The sequence below is a fragment of the Lithobates pipiens genome, unplaced genomic scaffold (genome assembly GCF_037356315.1).
Source record: "Lithobates pipiens isolate NorthernLeopardFrog02 unplaced genomic scaffold, aLitPip1_a1.2 Scaffold_18, whole genome shotgun sequence".
Taxonomy (NCBI): Eukaryota; Metazoa; Chordata; class Amphibia; order Anura; family Ranidae; genus Lithobates; species Lithobates pipiens.
The window spans coordinates 312,842,037-312,861,686 of record NW_027507758.1 but is presented as its reverse complement, the minus strand read 5'-3'; the positions used below and the strand labels follow the sequence as shown (position 1 = coordinate 312,861,686).

Sequence of the window (19,650 nt, the reverse complement as noted above, 5' to 3'; positions counted from 1 at the left end):
CTCTCAGAGTTCTCTGTTTGACACCCTCGTCTGCTTTTTTCTCCAGAACAGAGCAATCTTTTTCAAGCATTATTCAGGGTAAGTATCTGTTTCCTGGACTGAGATGCTGGCTCAGAGACTACATCATGTAAATTCTGGTGCCTGTACAGTACTTAGGCTAGCCATACAGTTTTTTGTTTTTGTTTGTTGTTTTAAATAAAAGGTAACTACTTTCTCACAAATGAGCTGGATGTAGTACTCCCCCCTCCCCTTCACCTGGACATTGCATTCTGACAGCTGCATTCCACCCCTGTCAGAATATACTGATCAGTGGCTACAGCTGTTAAACACTGAGTATTTTTCAACAGGCCCCTTCAACAGGAGTCGATCAAACAATAAACTTCTGTTAAAGTCAGAAGACAACCACAAACTGATGGTGCTGACTTGCACTAGCACCCCCCACCAAATGGCCCGCAATCAATCACAGAGGCAGTCCGGCAATCCATTTGCACTACACCCTCCACCTCCCCATGCAGCTCACGATCGATCACAACGGCAATCCACTCGCACTACACACCACCCCTTCCCATGGCTCCATAGACAGCAATCCTCACACTACTGCCACAACCTCCCTGCGATCCATGGCCTCCTTACCTTATACAGCGAGAGGTGTGGGGAGGCGGACAAACTCCAGGGTAGGGCTTTAGGAGAGACTGATGCTTCTCCTCCCATCCAAACAGGAGGCGGGTCCTGAGACCAGTCCCAAGACTCAGAGCCAATAGAGTCTGAGGAGCCGCTTCCTGATTGGCCGGGAGTAGAAGTAGGAGGACATTAGCGAATATTAATTTGCTAATATCAAACAAATGGGTGGGCTCACTGTGCCCTTGTTATGGTTATGCAGTGATCTTCCTGTGTTTGCTTACCTCCCCTCATGTGTTCAGACTAAGAGGTCAGCCACTTCCACCTGGTGGTTTTTATAACCTCTCCTCTAAGCATGGCTCCACCCCAGGCCCTATCAGGGAGCCCTATATTAACCTGTGCACTGCAGGCCATCAGTGCTGATCAACCATTGTGTATCCTTTGTGTGTTAGCTTCCTGTTTCCTGCCGAGTGCTCTTCTACTGTTTTCCGTTACCGACTTTGGCGTGTCTTTGACTATCCCTGTTTGCCTGTGATCCTGACCTTTTGGCGTGTCCCCGACTATTCTTGTCTGCTTGTGGCCCCGACCTTGGCTTTGTCCCTCACCATTCCTATCCTCCTGTTGCCTACTGTGGGTGTGAGTTAGGGGACCCTGGGGGTCGCGACCTGGAGCCAGTTGCAGCCAAGTCCATCCTCACCACTAGAGGCGCTGGTGAACACCTGCTGGCTCTTAGACTCCGCGCCCCAGGGAATCTTACGCTCTAACCCCAGTGGGATCTGTCCCCCGTCTGCAGCAGTCAGCCGTAGGGTCCACAACCTTGCGGTGCACTCCTGATCCCTACGGTGTGCATCTGTCTCCTCGCCTCAAGGTGACCTGACAGTTTGATTAGCCATGGACCCAGCTGACGTGCCGTTTCCTGCAGATGATCCATTGCAGAGCTTAGTTCGCAGACTTGAGACCCAAGATTCGCATCAGACCCAGGTGATGCGATTCCTTCAGGATTTGGCATTGCGTGTTGAACAGGTTCAGGCGTCATTAGGACCCCCGGTTCAACAACCTCAACCACTATCTGCTGCTGCACCTATCGCATCAGTCGCAGCCACACATTCATTACAACTACCAGCTCCAGTCCATTTCTCTGGGGACTCCAAGGCTTGCAGGGGGTTCCTTAGCCAGTGCACAATTCATTTTGAACTTCAGCCCCAAAACTTCCTGTCCAATCGGGCAAAAGTCGCATATGTCATATCCCTCCTGTCCGGCGAGGCGTTAGCTTGGGCCGCCCCTCTGTGGGAACGGAATGATCTAGTGGTTTTTAGCCTGTCTGATTTCTTGAAACTTTTTCGGAATATCTTCCAGGAACCGGGTTGTGTCTCCTCAGCGGCTAGCGCTCTTTTACGTCTCCGTCAAGAGTCTGTGTCTGTGGGACAGTATGCTCTTCAATTCCGTATCCTCACAGCTGAATTGAGCTGGAATAATGAGGCCCTAGTTGCAACCTTTTTGCATGGCCTCTCTGATAGAGTGAAGGATGAATTAGCAGGAAGATCCCTTCCTGCTGATCTGGACAGTGTCATCACCTTGTGTAACCAGATCGATATTCGCTTTCAGGAGAGGGCCCTGGAAAAAAGACGCCAGCACTCCCCGTTCTTTAGGCAGCCTGAGCTCCCAGTCTCTTCTCTTCAATCCGAGGAGCACCCCCTGCCTGCTGAGGAACCTATGCAGTTGGGCTGGACTCAATTATCTCCCAAAGAACGTGCTAGGCGCAGAACTCTGGGCCTGTGCCTCTATTGTGGGGCCAAAGGTCATTTCCTTGACACTTGTTCTCTTCGTCCAGAAAAATGCTCAGGGCTAATACATCTGGAAGGTGGAGTATTAGACCCTGAAATATCCCCTTCACCTTCTCGTTTTCTCCTTTCTGTGTTGCTTCATGTCGGTGCTTCCTCTCGTTCGGTCTCAGCACATCTGGATTCCGGAGCCGCTGCCAATTTCATGGATTGGGAAACTGCATCCTCCATGAGACTTACCCTTTTGCCCCTTACAACGCCATTGGTGGTCTTGGCGATTGATGGCACGGTTCTCCCAGGGGGCCCTATCTGCTTTCAGACTATTCCTGTTAAGATTTCAGTAGGCAAACTCCACCAGGAGTGGATATCCTTCCTTGTCTTACCTAAGGCTTCATCTCCTATCATAATAGGTCTTCCTTGGTTACGGCTCCATTCTCCACACATTGACTGGTCTGCTGGACAGATCCTGGCTTGGGGTTCCTCCTGTTCCTCTTCCTGCCTACTCAAGGGTACCCCAAAGGAGAAACTTCCTGTTACCACCATCCCAGTATCTTCTGCTCTTCCCGATGTATATAGCGATCTCTGGGATGCGTCCTGCAATAGTCGGACTGATGCACTCTCTAGGTCATGTGGTACTCTGGATGAAGGGCCCACCTATGAACCTGAGTCGATCATTCACTCCAGTTTGCATAACCGTTTACCTTTGTCTGTCCCTAATCTCCCTTGGATGCACAGCCAGGCTAACCTGTCTGCAAGTTCCACAGTTGCTATGCCCTGTGATGCGATTGAGATGGTCGCTACACCCGACAATACTATTCAGTCGACCTCTGCACCAGTTATGCCAGTCCAGCCCATGCCCAATGAGCTTCCTGCTTCTTGTTCAGCACCTTCGGTGACCTGGCTTCACCCTACTGCTACTATGTCCATTCAAACCCGTTTAAGAGGCTCAATCCATCCTTTGGATAGAATACCTCATTCGGCCAGGAGGGGTTTTCAATCTTTTTCTCAGGGTTCTCTGCATTCTGCTTGTGTTGCAGCTATCCAGCTTGACTCTTGTGACATGTCACTTTCTAACCAACCTGACCTCAGGGATCCACTGACCTCTGCCCAGTCTGGTGGTCCTGTTATGGATGCCCAGCTCATCTTTAAGAGTGTGGGGGACCCTGCTCAGACTCCTGATCTTCTCATGCCCTTACCCATTCCTAAAAAGCCTTTAGTCCTCAAGTCCTCTCGTCCTCTCCCTACCTCTGTTTCGGTCTCTGAGGATAATCTAAAATATGAGGTTAGTCAAGTTTTGGATTCCCGGCTCCGTAAAGGCATTCTTCAGTACCTCGTACTTTGGAAAGGGTTGGGTCCTGAGGAGAGGTCTTGGATCACTGCATCTGAGGTCTTTGCTTCCTGTCTGTTAAGGAGGTTCCATCTGGAGTTTCCCTTTAAGCCTGGACCCAGGTGGGGGAGGGGGAGGCCTCGTAATAGGGAGGGTACTGTCATGGTTATGCAGTGATCTTCCTGTGTTTGCTTACCTCCCCTCATGTGTTCAGACTAAGAGGTCAGCCACTTCCACCTGGTGGTTTTTATAACCTCTCCTCTAAGCATGGCTCCACCCCAGGCCCTATCAGGGAGCCCTATATTAACCTGTGCACTGCAGGCCATCAGTGCTGATCAACCATTGTGTATCCTTTGTGTGTTAGCTTCCTGTTTCCTGCCGTGTGCTCTTCTACTGTTTTCCGTTACCGACTTTGGCGTGTCTTTGACTATCCCTGTTTGCCTGTGATCCTGACCTTTTGGCATGTCCCCGACTATTCTTGTCTGCTTGTGGCCCTGACCTTGGCTTTGTCCCTCACCATCCCTATCCTCCTGTTGCCTACTGTGGATGTGAGCTGGGGGACCCTGGGGGTCGTGACCTGGAGCCAGTTGTAGCCAAGTCCATCCTCACCACTAGAGGCGCTGGTGAACACCTGCTGGCTCTTAGACTCCGCGCCCCAGGGAATCTTACGCTCTAACCCCAGTGGGATCTGTCCCCCATTTGCAGCAGTCAGCCGTAGGGTCCACAACCTTGCGGTGCACTCCTGATCCCTATGGTGTGCATCTGTTACCTCACCTCAAGGTGACCTGACAGCCCTGAGCCCACCCTTTTTTGAAGCCAATTAGAGCCTCCAGCTCTAATCAGTTGCTTCAAAAAAACATCCATGCATCCAGCGCCCTGCATGGAAATTAAGGGCCGGGTGTATGGATTAGGGGGGCGGTGCCCCTGTGCCCCTAATGGATGGGCCGCCACTGATCAGTGTAAAGCCAGCTTTTGTCTTACTCACAAATTTCTGACACAGATTAGCTCCAGGGGTGCTGTGCTGGTGCTGGGAGTACAAGATGGGGTGCTAATTTCTAATGTGGCAAAGTATACCTCCTACTGTGGTATACTGTGGCAGTGGTAGTTGGAACAATCATTAATTCACGACTGGACTACGCAAACTCGCTTTACATAGGATTACCACAATATCAACTTGCGCGATTACAACTGATCCAAAACACAGCGGCAAGGCTGATAACAGGAAAAAAAACCCTGGGAATCCATTTCTCCTTCACTGAGGAGCTTACATTGGCTAACCGTAAAAAATCGGATCACGTTCAAGACCCTTTGCCTCACCCACAAATGCGTGCATAGAGAAGCTCCGCAATACCTAATGGAGAAAATAAATCATTACACACCAAACCGCAGTCTTCGATCAGCCAACAAAAACCTCCTCCTCGTGCCCAAAGCCCGGTATAAATCCAAGGGGGATCGGAGATTCGCTGTCCAAGGGCCTCGGCTATGGAATGCTCTACCCATCAACATCCGCCTGGAAGAAAATCACCTGGCTTTTAGGAAAAAACTCAAGACCTTCCTCTTTTAGCAGATGATCAAAGCTCGCCACAGCGCCTAGAGGCGATTCAGTTCGCATTGTGCGCTATATAAGTATTTCATTCATTCATTCATACTGTGTGTTTGTGGGAATGGCCAAAACGTGCATATGACTAGCAAGTAGACTTGGCCAGCAAGTGGGTTTTTCCTCCTGGTCTATGGTTTGTAGTGTGGCAGTTTTCTTCCTTTGTATAGACCAAATAAGGCCTGGGGTAAACTGAAGAGACTGTAGGAAAAAATTATTAAGCCCAGTTGGGGTCAGCTTGTGTCAGGTTCAGCAATAATTCCAGCACAGAAAAAAATTCCCAGCATGTAACAATAATTAATACCCAGTAATACACAGTAATTGACCCTCAACACAACACAGTAACTAACCCCCAGCACAGTAATTGACCCAGGGCATGGCTCAATACTTAAACCTCAGCACAGCACAGTAATTAATTCCCAGCATTCGCACAGTGATTAACCCCCAACATTGCACAAAAATATCTCTGAGCATGCACAACAATTAACCCCAAGCAAAGCACCGTATTAAAATCCCAGCAAAACACAATAATAAACTCCCAGCATGACACAACAAGGCGGTCAAGACTCAGTGTGCCCTCTTGCATTAGTGGTTAGTGTGCATCTGCGAAATGGTGGTCAGTGAGCTTCCTATACAATTGTGGACAGTGAGGCACTGTATATTGATGGTCACTGGCCCTGCATACTGGTGGTCATTGCTCTGTATGCTAGTGGTCCATCCTCTGTATAATGATGGTCGTTCCCCCTACGTATTGGTGATCAGTTCTCTTGTATAACGGTGTTCATTTACCCTGTATAATGGTTGTCAGTCCTTTGTACTGTATACTGGTGGTCAGTTGTCCTGTATAATGGTGGTCAGACCTTTGTTATATTGGTGGTCAGTCCCCCTGTATACTGGTGGTCAGTTCCCCTGTATATTGGTGATAAGTTACCCTATATACTGGTGGTCAGTTCCCCAGTATACTGGTGGTCAGTTCTCCTGTATACTGGTGGTCAGTTCTATATACCGGTGGTCAGTTCTCCTATATACTAGTGGTCAGTCCCCCTGTATACTACCGGTCTGTCCTCCCAACACAGGTGGTCTGACACTATAGCTGACTACTGTGTTCTTTGCCTATAGCAGCCCCCTTTCCCATAAGGCAAGCAGGCCTACTGGAACTCGGTTGCCCCCATATCTTATACACAATGCTATAGTAACTAGCCACCATGCCAGGGAAAGCTCGAACTGAGCTAAGCAAACAGATACTTGTGGTTGGCAGACAGGGAGAGTTGTTCTATGACAGTCCAGATAAAGGGCAGGCTGAGTTCAGGGAATAGTCCAATATCCAGTCCAAGGTCATACACAGGTAAAACAAAACTAGCAGCGCAGACAGACAGACAGGGGGGCTTGATCAGGAATTACACACATATCACTCTCTATCACAAGTATATAAAGGAAAACTAGTGCGCTCCACCTAATAAATCATAGGAGGACTAAATAAATACAAAAATGTACACAGGAAGCAGCCAGCATAAAAACAGTGATCTCAGCACTGAAAATGAGTGTATAAATTGATATAAAAATGTGGCGCTACCTAAAAGTGCTTAAACAAATACAATAAATAATATTACCAAAAATAAAAATGAAAATATAGTGCAAATAAGATACTATCCACTACATGATAAATAAAACATATATAGTGCAAAAAATATATCTGCATAAATAATCCAAATGTAAATGAACGTACAGACAATATATATATATATATATGGAGTGAAAGTACGTAAAAAATCAATCAAGTGATTAAATAAAAATATTCTGCATTAATAATCCAAATATAAACGAACGTACAAAAAATATATGAAGAGTGAAAGTACGTGAAAAAAACAATCAAGTGATTAAATATATAATCAATATAAACTAGTGATTGTCCATAAAAAAACGTGCACTGATGACTGGTAAACTTGCAAAAATAAAGTTCATGCAGAAAGTGTAGAAATCATTTCCCAAAAGTGACAGTCCACTGCAAACTTCAGTGCTTAATGAGTGCACCACCTATTTCCCCCAGCCTCTCACCTCCAATAACTGGTAAATAGGCACTGTGTATACAGATAGCTGCTGGCTTCTTATTCATTCAGTCACACTGCTCCACCGCTGTCAGTATCTCACTGTATGGCTATGTAATACATGCCCTCCCAATAGCTCCAGGATGTCCAACCAATATAGAATAGAAGAACACAGAGGGGCTTTCATGTGTAGTATTTCGCTATTTTATTATATTAAAAGATAAAATCCACACTTACATCAACATAAACAGCAGAGTGTGCAGCAGACACGGACTTCCGGTTTCGGCCGTTCTCTCTATCACAAGCATTCAAGTGAGTATATGACTGGCTTATAACAGGTTTGGTTTCCACCCAGAGACTGGCCACATTAATCACCTTGCAGGTGGACAAACAAAGAGAGTGCCATAGCCAAAACCAGGATGCTGGAGTGAGGAGCACTAGATGCTCTTGACATCAATCCCCTTTGAGGAGGGGCCCTCGGGCCCCTTGGAGCAGATTTGTCAGGATTCTGATGATGGAAGTTGTGTACAAGTCTGTTAGCGTGAACAACAGTAGCTGGAACCCAAGAATTTTCTTCAGAACAAAAGCTCTTCCAGGCCTCCAGAAACTGGACAGAATTCCTCACTTTCCAGGAGTCCAGAATATGTTCTACCTCATATTCTTCCTGCCCATTGACCATGAGCAGTGGTGGAGATGAAACAATGGTATCCTTCTGAAGAAGTTTTAGAAGAGAAATGTGGACGACATTAGGAATCCACATAGAGGCAGGAAGTTGTAATCTAAAGGATACTGGGTCTTCCTGGTGAATAACTTTGTAAGACCCAATAAATCTAGGGGCCAATTTCTCTGAGGGAACTTTGAGAGGCAAATTTGGACAGCCAGACCCGATCCCTAACCTTAATCTGTGGAGCCGGAGTGCGGAGACAATCCACATAGATTTTTTAGGTAGTGGAGCTAGATGATGTTAGCCTGGGCTTTACACCAAATCTGAGAAAACCTGTAAACTGTGGTGTTAGCATCAGGAATGTCAGAATAAATGTCAGAGAACGAACAGGATTTAAGATGGAAACCATAAACGCAATAGAAAGGAGAAATTCCAGTAAAAGAATGAGGCCAGTTATTGTAGGCAAATTCAGCCCAGGGCCATGCTGAGGACCATTCCACTTGCTTATCAGAGACAAAACAGTGAAGGTAGATCTCCAGGGATTGGTTCATCCTCTCTGTCTGCCCATACATTTGAGGATAATAGGCAGACAAAAAAGAGAAGCTGGTTCCCAAGAGGTCACAAAAGCCTTTCCAGAACCTGGAAACAAATTATGTACCCTTGTCAGAGACAATGTTATGGGCACCCCATGGAGCCTAAGTATTTCTCGGACAAACAAGGAAGCCAGGAGTTTAACGGAGGGGAGTTTGGCAAGTGGAATGAAATGAACCATGTTACTAAAGCGGTCCACTACCATCCAGATAGCTGTGAGCCCATTTGAGGGAGGGTCTACAATAAAATCCATGGCTATGTACGTCCAAGGATGTTTCCCGAATTTTTAGAGCAGCTGGTAACAAAGTGGCCGTGGTTGCCACAGTATAAGCAGAGTCGCTGAGATCTTCCTTTAACCTTTTCCCCAGAGGATAAATGAGCAGTACCAATTTGCATAAGGTCCTCCTGGATAGGATGGGAGGACCCAGGGAGGACTGATAGAGAAGTGGCAGGCAGAGCACAGGGTGACAAAGGAACAAACCTCCCTGCATGCCTTTCCCATAAACACCTGTCTATACGGATGGATACTTGCATGACTTCATTCAACGGCTTTGGTTCAGGGTAGTGTACTAAGGAGTCCTTGATGGAGTCTGATAAACCTAACCTGAATTGGCTTCTTAGAGCAGGGTCTCTCCACCCTAAATCAGGTGCCCAGTGGCAGAAATAAGAACAGTATTGTTCAACAGTGTGTTTACCCTAACATAATGACCTAAGTTTAGCTTCTGGTGAGTAAACCCATTGCCTTGAAAAAAAATTTGGCTGACCCTCGGGCTGGATCATCTTTGGGGCCACTAAAAGCCCAAGACTGGGGGTCCCCCTGCAACCATGTAATAATCAGGTCAACCTGCTGTGCTTCAGAACCAGAGGAGCATGGCTTATGCTTACAGTATAATATACACAACAGTTTTTAAAGTTGGAAAACATACAATGGTCACCAGAAAAAAGGTCAGACTGGTTAACCTTGGGCTCTGGCTCCTACACACACACAGACAGTTCCTGGACTTGGCGTGTCAGTTTGCAAATTTTTTTAGCAAATAAACAAGCCTGTGCAGAGTCTATCTTCACCAATTTCTTTTTTTTAAAAGTCTTGTGATAATGTCACGCCTACTCCAACACAGGTGCTCAGACACTATAGCTGGCTACTGTGTTCTTCGCCTATAGCAGCCCCCTTTCCCATAAGGCAAGCAGGCCTACCGGTACTCAATTGCCCCCAGGTCTTATACACAATGCTATAGTGTCTGGCCACCATGCCAGGGCAGGTGTGAACATAGCAAAGCAACGTACAACTTGTAGTTGGCAGACAGGCTTGTCTGCTATGACCGCTATGACAATCCAGGTAAAAGGCCCGTTCAGTGAATAGTCCAATATCCGGTCCAAGGTCATACACAGGGAAATCCTAACTAGCAGAGCACGGCAGACAGACAGGGGGGGTTTGATCAAGAATTACACATGTATCACTCCCTATCACAAACATGGGAGTGATTGTTTGGCTGGCTTATAACAGGTTTAGTTTCCACCCAGAGATTGGCCACATCAATCACCTTGCAGGTGGACAGACAGACAAGGAAAGTGCCATAGCCAAAACCAGGATGCTGGAATGAGCAGTAGCGCTAGATGCTCCTGATAGGTTGTCAGTCCCTCTGCGTATTGATGGTAAGTTCTCCTGGATACTGGTGTTCAATCCCTTTATACAGTGATGGTCAGTGAATTTGATCTCTCACTCTCTCTGGTGATATTGTTTATCATCTATTAGGCGAATGGCAGCCTTATTCTCCCTCTATATCTCATTAGAAACACTGCCTCTCTCCTTCTTCACGCCCATAACAGCAGCCCAGCTCTCAGGAGCGTGTAATGCTCCTGTTTCATGGCAGCTGCTAGTCTCATTCCAGCATCCTGGTTTTGGCTGAGTTGCACTCTCCCTGTCTGACTGTCCACCTGCCGGGTGATTGGGGTAGATACAGCCTTTGGGTAGAGTCCAAACCTGTTCTAAGTCTGCCAAGCCTTTAGTATCGTGCTTGTGATAGTGTTTTTAACCCATGCTTCAAGTTCCCTGTTTGTCTGCCTTGTTCCCGTGCCTTTAACTTTACCTTTCGCCCAATCCCTGCCCTGCCAGCTAGTTTGGATTTCCTTGTTATAAACCTCAGATTTGACTTCAGACTACTCTCTGAACTCTGTCTGATTTTGACTAGGGATTTGACCCTGACTACTCTCTGAACATTGCCTGCCCTTAACCCAGACTGCTTTTAGACCACCCTGTCTACCTGCCAACCACAGGTACCGGTTTGATATGCTTAGCTCACGACTGCCCCAGCGTGGTGGCCAGGTGCTATAGAATTGTGTATAAGACCTAGGGGCAACCTAATACCAGTAGTCTTGCTTGCCTTATGGGAAAGGGGGCTGCTATAAGTGAAGAACACAGAGCCAGCTATAGTTCCTGGCCACCTACACTAGGGGTAGGTGTGACACTAGCTCAGGAATTATCAGTCCACTAGTGTGACAGCCCTAGAGCCTGTGAGAGCATGTGTAGCTGGAACTATAGGAACTCCCTGCTGCACAGAGACGCTGTATCACTGCACAAATGTCCTTGTCCACTCACAATGCTTTGCAAGTTTTCATTGGAATAGGGTGTATTAATGCAATTTTGCAAAGTAATGTGATTGGACCGAGCATGCACATTTATTGGGCAGCATTGGGAGTGCTGGAAGAATTTTAGAGGGTGCTTCAGCACACTCAAGCATGCCCATGATTAGCTCATGTTTTAGCATCTTGTGATACTAATTTACAATGGTACAGTGTAAAAGGTTGGGTATGTAGGCTGAGGAAATAGGAGCTCAAGGACGATTTAAAAAAAATATATATATAGCTATTTTAAATAGTTTACTATTGCTGTAAATAAGCATGTTGAGAATTTATTCATGCAGACTTTTAAAGTCTTGTAACCATTACAACACTTAGTTAAATTTTGTTCCTTTAAATTTTCAGATTTTATCATAGAGCTGCCTACTCCAGGAGAACTTTTACCTTCAATGTTCTCATCTGCAGTAAACTCATGCAATCTTGTAAGTCCAAGTCATCCCACGGCTCCTCCAGTTCTGACTCCCATGCTCAGACTCCAGTAACCATCTTGAATACCTTGCCCGTTTTAGCTACTGTCTCTGTCAAAACGCAGACCCTTTCTGAGATGAAGATCAATGAGGTGCAACCCTAGGGTGCTGATATCCTGGCAGCAATATAAATGATCACTAACTGCAAAAACTGAGCTCTCTTCAAAGTTCGGCTTTATCAGGCATGGCCTGGACCAGACTGAAGCCAAAGACGGCATCTCATGTGGAGGATATTCTGCTCGCTGATTCCACTGAGATACTTACACTAAAGGTAAAAATAAAAATTTTGACTACGCTGCAATAATTTCTGAATCCTGGGTTTACAACAGAGGGCTGAAGGGTTCTCACAAAACTATTGGGCCACGCTAACATGCAGCCTATATACCCTAACTATAGGTATTATGATATGGTCCTGGTGGAAGCAAGAAAACATCAAGCTTTAGCATCCAAATGGCTAATCTTAACCCCTGTCCCCTGAAGCTACCTCACCTATACATCTAGTATTAAATTTTGAAACCACAAGTATTACTTTCCTTTATCTGAGTGCATGTTATTTGTTTGTTATCTTCATTTGAGACTTCATCCCCTTTTTTTTCCAGATACCATCTCCGTATGCAGCTGGCTGTGGAGCTCAGTGGCCACCTCTACAAAAAGACTTGTACTCTATTGAGTGAACTATACAATAGGCTTTCAAAGCCTAAAAGGACCTGTTTCTCTAAGACTTTAGCCCATTGCAGACTGCCAATTGCCATTGTTTTAGTTACTGGGTATAAACAGCTCTAGCACATTTGTTTTGTTCCGGTTAGCTAAGTGCAGTGACAGCAGGGACATATTCTCAGGGATTGTTGTTTTAGTTATTGTATTTTTTTTAAATGCAGCAATATCTCTCACTTTATTATATATTAAGAAGATGCGATCCTCCACCTGGAAATATCAAATTGGTGTCAAAAGTAAGAAACATTTTTGGTATTTTTCCATTTATATAGCAAAAAATAAAAAACTCAATGGTGATTAAATACCACCAAAGAAAGCTTTTCACATCTGAAATGAGTTCATGAAAAAAAAAAAAAAAAATTACATGAGGTGCCCTCGAAAGTCTATCCCAGACCCTTCGAGTTTGGTATAGATTTTAAGTGGGAACCCCACACAAAAATCAAGAAAAAAATGTGGGGTCCCCCTAAAAAATCCACAGCAGACCCTTGTTCAAGCATGCAGCCGGGGAATACAGGAAAAAGAGGGGGGCGAGCATACATCCCCTACCCTTGAACCATACCAGGCTACAGGCCCTAAACATGGAATGGGGTACACTGTTGGAGGGAACCCCCAGCAAAGCATCTTGTTCCTATGTTACTGAGGACAAGGGCCTCTTCCGAACAATCCTGGCCTGGTGGATGTGGGAGTCTGTGAGCAGGGGCTTATCAAAACCTGAAAGGCTCTTTTAACAATAAGGGGGCACCCAGATACTGATGACCCCCCCCACACACACACACACACAGACACACACACATATACACACATATTGCCCCTAGTCATTCACAAAAAAACAGAAACAGTATAAAACACACCTAAAACATCCTGGCATGTAATTTGGGGGGGGGGGGGGGGCGGCATGCTCCTCAACAAGTATAATGTATTTTTAGTAGGAACCCCATTTCATTTTTTTCTTGCATATGTTATTATTATTATTGCCAATTGGCCTGGAAAATATCCAGAACTGATTTTTATTATTTAACTCCCATTGACTTCATATTCAGCAGATTCGAACCAAACTAGTGCATGTTTGACTACTCCCTATAAGAATGTATGTGAGATAGGAACCTTAGATTGTAAGCTACATGAGGGCGTACATTAACCCCGAACATCATGCCATACTTATTCACGTCACATCTCATCATGTCTCGTCACGTCTCATTCACACAGTGCACTTAAATGTACACCCATGCAAGGGACCTCTTTGCCTGCACAGGATGCCTAGGTGTTCCATGCATCCACGTGCAGGCAGTTCCATTCATGTCAATTGGGGTACAGCAGCTGGAGAGACACAGCCACTGCTCCCAATCTAATATCCCTATGGATGCGAGTGCTTGTGGGTGTGTCGGCATTCGGGGACACACACTTGCATGCACCTGCACCCACATGACCCACAGACATACTGTAGGTAAATCCTTGTTTTGCTGCACAAAACAGGCAGTAGTAAAAGTTTTTAATGGAAATAATCTTTTTACAGTTGTGAATTTTTTTTTACTTTATTTCCCTTTTTTTTATATATTTGTTATTTATTAACGTGAGCAATAGTTCATATTTTATATTCACCAGGAATTTTTATCTATTTATTAAAAATTTTCTATGTATTCTACAGAAAGACAAATCCAGGAATGCAGTAAAATAAATTCTGTGGCCAAATCATAACGTGTCAATTTCTATTTTAAAGATAAACCCCACGTAAACAACTAAAAACATAGGTAAAATACATACACATGAGTTGTTTACCTGACAGTTTATATTCCTATCCATTCAGTTCTGAGACGTACGTGGCTCTGCCACACAGCTCAGCCATTTTTGTGATCTGACTTTTTCTGCTGCAGTTAAGCAGTACATCAAAAAAAAAAAAAAAAGAAAAATCTATAATAAATTGAGCTTATATTATGTATTTCTGGTTTTATCTATTTAAACTATATTGTGTAGATCTAACATTTAGATTTTTTTTTTTCAGGGCAAAGTATGACATCAACATCTAAAGGCATCTTCCGACCATTTCTAGTTATCTGCATTGTGTTAATCTGTTTTATGGTATGTATATTGATATATGTGAAACCAACAAACAATTGGATCTCCAGCCCAATAGAATCAGCTAACTCTGTGCTTAAGATGAAGAGTTTTTTCTCCAGTAAAAGGGAGGATTATAATGAAACCATTGTTCTTATTTGGGTATGGCCTTTTGGACAAACTTTTGAACTCCAGTCTTGTGAAGCTCTTTTTAATATCCATGGGTGCCATTTAACTACTGACCGCACACTGTACAACAAATCTCATGCAGTTCTTATACATCACAGAGATATCACCTGGGATTTGACAAACCTACCACCGCAAGTAAGACCACCCTTTCAAAAGTGGATATGGATGAATCTAGAGTCACCAACCCATACACCACAAAAAAGTGGCATTGAACATTTATTTAATCTCACGCTGACCTACAGACGTGACTCAGACATTCAGGTGCCTTATGGCTTTATGGTCGTAAGCACTCAGGCCTTTGAATTTGAAGTGCCAAGCAAGGACAAACTGGTCTGCTGGGTCGTAAGCAACTGGAATCCTGATCATGTGAGAGTCAAATATTACAATGAACTCAACAAATACATTGAAATCTTGACTTATGGTCAAGCCTTTGGGGAATACTTGAGTGATAAAAGCTTGATTCCAACCATCTCTACTTGTAAATTTTATTTGTCATTTGAAAATTCTATCCACAAGGACTACATAACAGAAAAACTTTATAATGCACTATTGGCGGGATCAGTGCCCATTGTACTAGGTCCTCCAAGAGAAAACTATGAAAATTATATACCAGCAGACTCTTTCATCCATGTGGAAGATTTTCTTTCTCCAAGAGAGTTGGCAGATTATCTGTTAATGCTGAACAAAGATACTGAGCGCTATCTGGCATACTTCAACTGGAGGAAATACTACACAGTGAACTTGTCCCATTTCTGGGAGTCTCACGCTTGCCTAGCATGTGATCATGTTAAAAGACATCAGGAGTACAAATCTGTCAGTAATCTGGAGAAATGGTTTTGGAACTAAGCCTCTGCTTTCATGTTTGAGCACTTTCTGAAGACATTACAATGGTTACTCACATCAAGATAAAAGTTTAGTGCTTTGTCTCACCGTTTACCGCTGTGTTGAATGCATAATTTAACATAAACTTTGCCAGACATAAAAGAAACTCCTTTCAGCATCAGAGTTATCATTTGCTGACACTTACATGTAGCAAAAGTTCATGTGCATAGTGGGAAGATTGCTTAGTCTGAACTAATACGTTTTTTTATACATCTTTTTAGAGTCCGTCCTACATTATGTAGCAATTTGGTATCACCCACTTTTCTGTGTACTTGTTTGGCTGCCATCAATATCAATCTGCATATTGTAATGATGCCAGATATCAGATGGGCGTTGGGTATTATAAAAAATATATATGTCTATCGCCAGATGTTTAGTAACAAAAATCTGTATGGGGTGAGAAATGAGAAATAGAGAAGTCTTATTTATCAATGTTCTCTGTGATAAGTCATATTCACCTAGCTTCAGCTGAACCTGCAAGTTAACACTTTAAAGCCATTTCTCACCCTTTAAACAAGCTCACAGTGTATATCCATTTATACAGGTTTCACGTTTACGATCATATTGATCAAGTGTGATGCTATATTTGTTTATTTCAGAGTCACTGTTTCAAATATTTTTTTAAAGAAAGTATGACCTTTTAACTCATGTAAGTAATTAATGGCACCATTGTGATACGTGCAGTTACTTGTGGGGAGATGTAAATCTATTTTTCAGTCTTTTGGGGTATCCTGTGGGTATCTGCTTGTCAGTGAAAACAATACAGGTTTGTAAAATGACTTATACTTGGCCATTAGAGCTTTACAGACTTTCGGATGTACACTGGAAGTGTTTCACTACTTAGAGAAGATACTGCCTATATTGAAACTTTTGACTCATATTCTTTAGAGTTATTTTTGCAAGCCATGGTGATTTAAGGTCTATAATAGTTACAACAGGAATAGTATGTACCATATTGATAACCAAACAGGTTTTGTCACACATTTTTCATTTTCCAGTCACAAGATAAAACAGTAGGCACAGGTGGTGAATATTATATAACTGGGAATAAAGTATAACGACCAGATATTTCATAAATTGTATTAAGCAGTGATGATGCACAGTGTGCTTCGGCCTATATAGCAATCTATCTAAAGACAGATCTGTGAAAGATGTACCTGCACAATTGGCTTTTATTACTGCATTTCATACATTGTGCTTTGTTCTGTTGAATAGGCTTGTAGACATCCCTGAGTTTATTCCAAATGCCATATGTGCATCACCATTGCCATTTTAAGAGGTAGCTAAATGCAGCCCATAGAAACACTAGATCGAGTATCACTTGAGAAAAAGATTAGCAAATCCATCTGCATAACAGAATACTTCATTCATTTGAATTTTGATTTTAGTAGTCCACCAATTCAGTAGTCCTATTTTACTACTAAAGTATGTAAAGCCCCATACACACTATCAGATTGTCTGCTGATTTTTTCCTTCAGGTTTACCAAAACCATGTAGTACAAGGGCCTGCCTGAATGCATACACATTGAAACCCCTAAGGTTTGACCTCATATTATATGGTTTTGGTAAATCTGATGGAAAAAATCAGCAGACAATCTGATAGTGTGTATGGGGCTTAAGTTTCTACTACAGCAATACAATTAATCATATTTTAATTTGTAGACAAACCTGCTTATGTGTATAAGGGAGATATTAATCCTGAATTCTTATATTTATGAACTGTATTCTTTGCAGATTGGAAAAATCTTTAATCATTCAGGTACATTGAAAATTTGCATTTAATCAAAAAAAGAGGAGATTCAGCAAATCGCAAATCAAGTGATCTACAAGTCATGTAGTAATCCAATCATATATTATAACCTTCACACTATCATGTTATTCTTCTGAGGTTGCATGCTTCTATCTAAGGCACAAAGCCAGACTGCATGGTGGTCAGATTTCATCTTGTTATGAAAAAGACTCATAATTAAATTCCAGCTTTGAATTAGGCACACATTTGAACTAGGCATACACACACTCCGCTTTACCGCCAAACCCTAATATGAAATTTTAAGCTCTAGGGCAAGATATGCAAATGAGTATCATTGAAGACACTGTTTGTTGTGTCATATAGCCAATGCTGTGGCCAGCCCAGAGAAATCTATCATAGCTAAAATACTTGGTCTTGGATTGTAAACTGTTTACATTTTAAATGGAACACCCTTCCTTTTTTCATGTCCACTTATGGTGGGAAGCACATCCAAAGGCACAATTGTTACAATATAAAACAAATGTTGATATATGATAAAAGACAATGATAGAAAATACAGTGCTAATGTATTCACCCACCTGTCTTTTCTAAGGAAAAAATAAAGTAAAACAAGAAGCACTCTAAATATAAAAAACAATAAAAAATCAGCATAGCAACCGCACCCTTTACTGCCAGATTTAAGAGGCCTAACTAGACCCAAATATATAATACAGTATGGACTGGTAGCATAAGGAAATCATTTGCATAAAGTTGTTTAGATTTGCAATACTGCTGGTTCCCATAACTGCCCAAACATGTTGGCCAAATGGGCCTAGAACTGTGGTTTGAAGAGATCTTAGTACATACTTTCCATATGATGCCCAAGTGACTGGTTTAACATAATAAATTTGTTGTTTGGCAAACACACATGACATGTTACTATCATTGAAAATGTTACTGCATGTGTAATTCATCATAGGTCCAATGGACCTTATGGGTGCCCATTAGCAAATGCCTGACAGAAATAGTAACCTCTGCCATCCCTATTCTTACACAAAAGTCACAAACAATCTTATTCCAGACTAAACAGACTGTAAAGGTCCCTAATGAGAATAGCAGGGACAAAATGGATGAGGAGTTTTCTAAGTTGACATCTTTTCTGGAGTTGAAGGGTTTACCTGCTAGGTTTTGCATGTGCTTTCCCAAACATCAAAACTGCAATGTTCACTTAGTCTTTTCATATACTGTACTAGAGGTCGACCGAGTCGGTCGACTGGGTTTTTCTCTGGCCGATGCCGATGCCGATATTTAGAAATCATGGCGGCCGATAGCCGATATATGATGCCGATTTTTTAGGGCCGATATGTTAGGCCGATTTAATTTTATTTATTTATTTATTTTTAATCCCCCTTGATCTAACACACCTTTCCCACTGGGGCGTTTTAAGGCGCTTTTGGGCTAAAAATAGCGCCTGTAAAGTGCCTGTAAAATGGCTCCCCTGCAGTCTGTGTGAAAGACAGAGTGCTTTCACACTGAGGCAATGCGCTGGCAGGATCTTAAAAAAAAGTCCTGCAAGCAGCACGTTTGGAGTGGTGTATACCGCTCCTCCACCACTCCTGCCCATTGATATGAATGGGCACCACTGCCGAAGCGCATGCAATGCGATTTGGCAGCGGTGCTTCATGGGCGCATTTAACCTCTTCCTTGGCCGCTAGCTGGGTTATATGTGCCCCACTAGCAGCCAAATAGCACCGCTAAAATGATGGTAAAGAGCCGCTAAAACTTGCGTTTTACCATCAACGCCTGCCCGCTCCAGTGTGAAAGCAGTCTTCATAAGTGATACAGAAAATTTCTTACACTTAAACATTTATTAAACAAAACAAACCTCCAATCAGTTTACTTGTATGTATGATTTAGATAAAAAAAAAAAAAAATATATATATATATATATATTAAATAAAAACAGGTAGTCAAAACTTTTGGACAAAAAAAAAAAAAATGGGCTAACTTTACTGTTTTTATTTTATTTTTATTTTTTAAATGGTGTATTTTTTTCCCAAAAAAATGCATTTGAAAGACCTCTGTGCAAATGCCGTGTGACATAAAATATTGCAACAACCGCTATTTTATTCCCTAGGATCTCTGCTAAAAAATATATATATCATTTTTGGGGGGTCTAAGTGATTTTCTGGCAGAAAATAAAGGATTTTTACTTGTAAGCAACAAGTGTCAGAAAAGATTTAGTCTTTAAATGGTTAAACTGAGAACTTCTACACACTGAGATGACTTCATTCATTCAAGTGTAAACATTGTATCATTTAGTTCTTTTCTTGGCAGTCTGCCCAGAGAGGAGGAAA

General features: G+C 43.1%; 1 protein-coding gene across 3 annotated transcripts in view; it reads left to right on the top strand.

Annotated features, from left to right (window-relative positions):
- The window catches only part of FUT9 (fucosyltransferase 9), a 335,910-nt gene extending 317,368 nt beyond the window's left edge, over positions 1-18,542 (top strand). The window contains exons 3-6 of one of the 3 annotated variants that reach the window (XM_077487225.1): positions 47-78; positions 11,606-11,998; positions 12,327-12,677; positions 14,441-18,542. In XM_077487225.1, the coding sequence (XP_077343351.1) occupies positions 12,638-12,677; positions 14,441-15,528 (1,128 nt within the window). In that variant the 5' untranslated portion in view covers positions 47-78; positions 11,606-11,998; positions 12,327-12,637 and the 3' untranslated portion in view covers positions 15,529-18,542. The remainder of the gene's footprint in view (positions 1-46; positions 79-11,605; positions 11,999-12,326; positions 12,678-14,440) is intronic. The other 2 variants (XM_077487226.1, XM_077487227.1) reach the window with 2 other exon arrangements.
- The last annotated feature ends 1,108 nt before the right edge of the window (positions 18,543-19,650 follow it).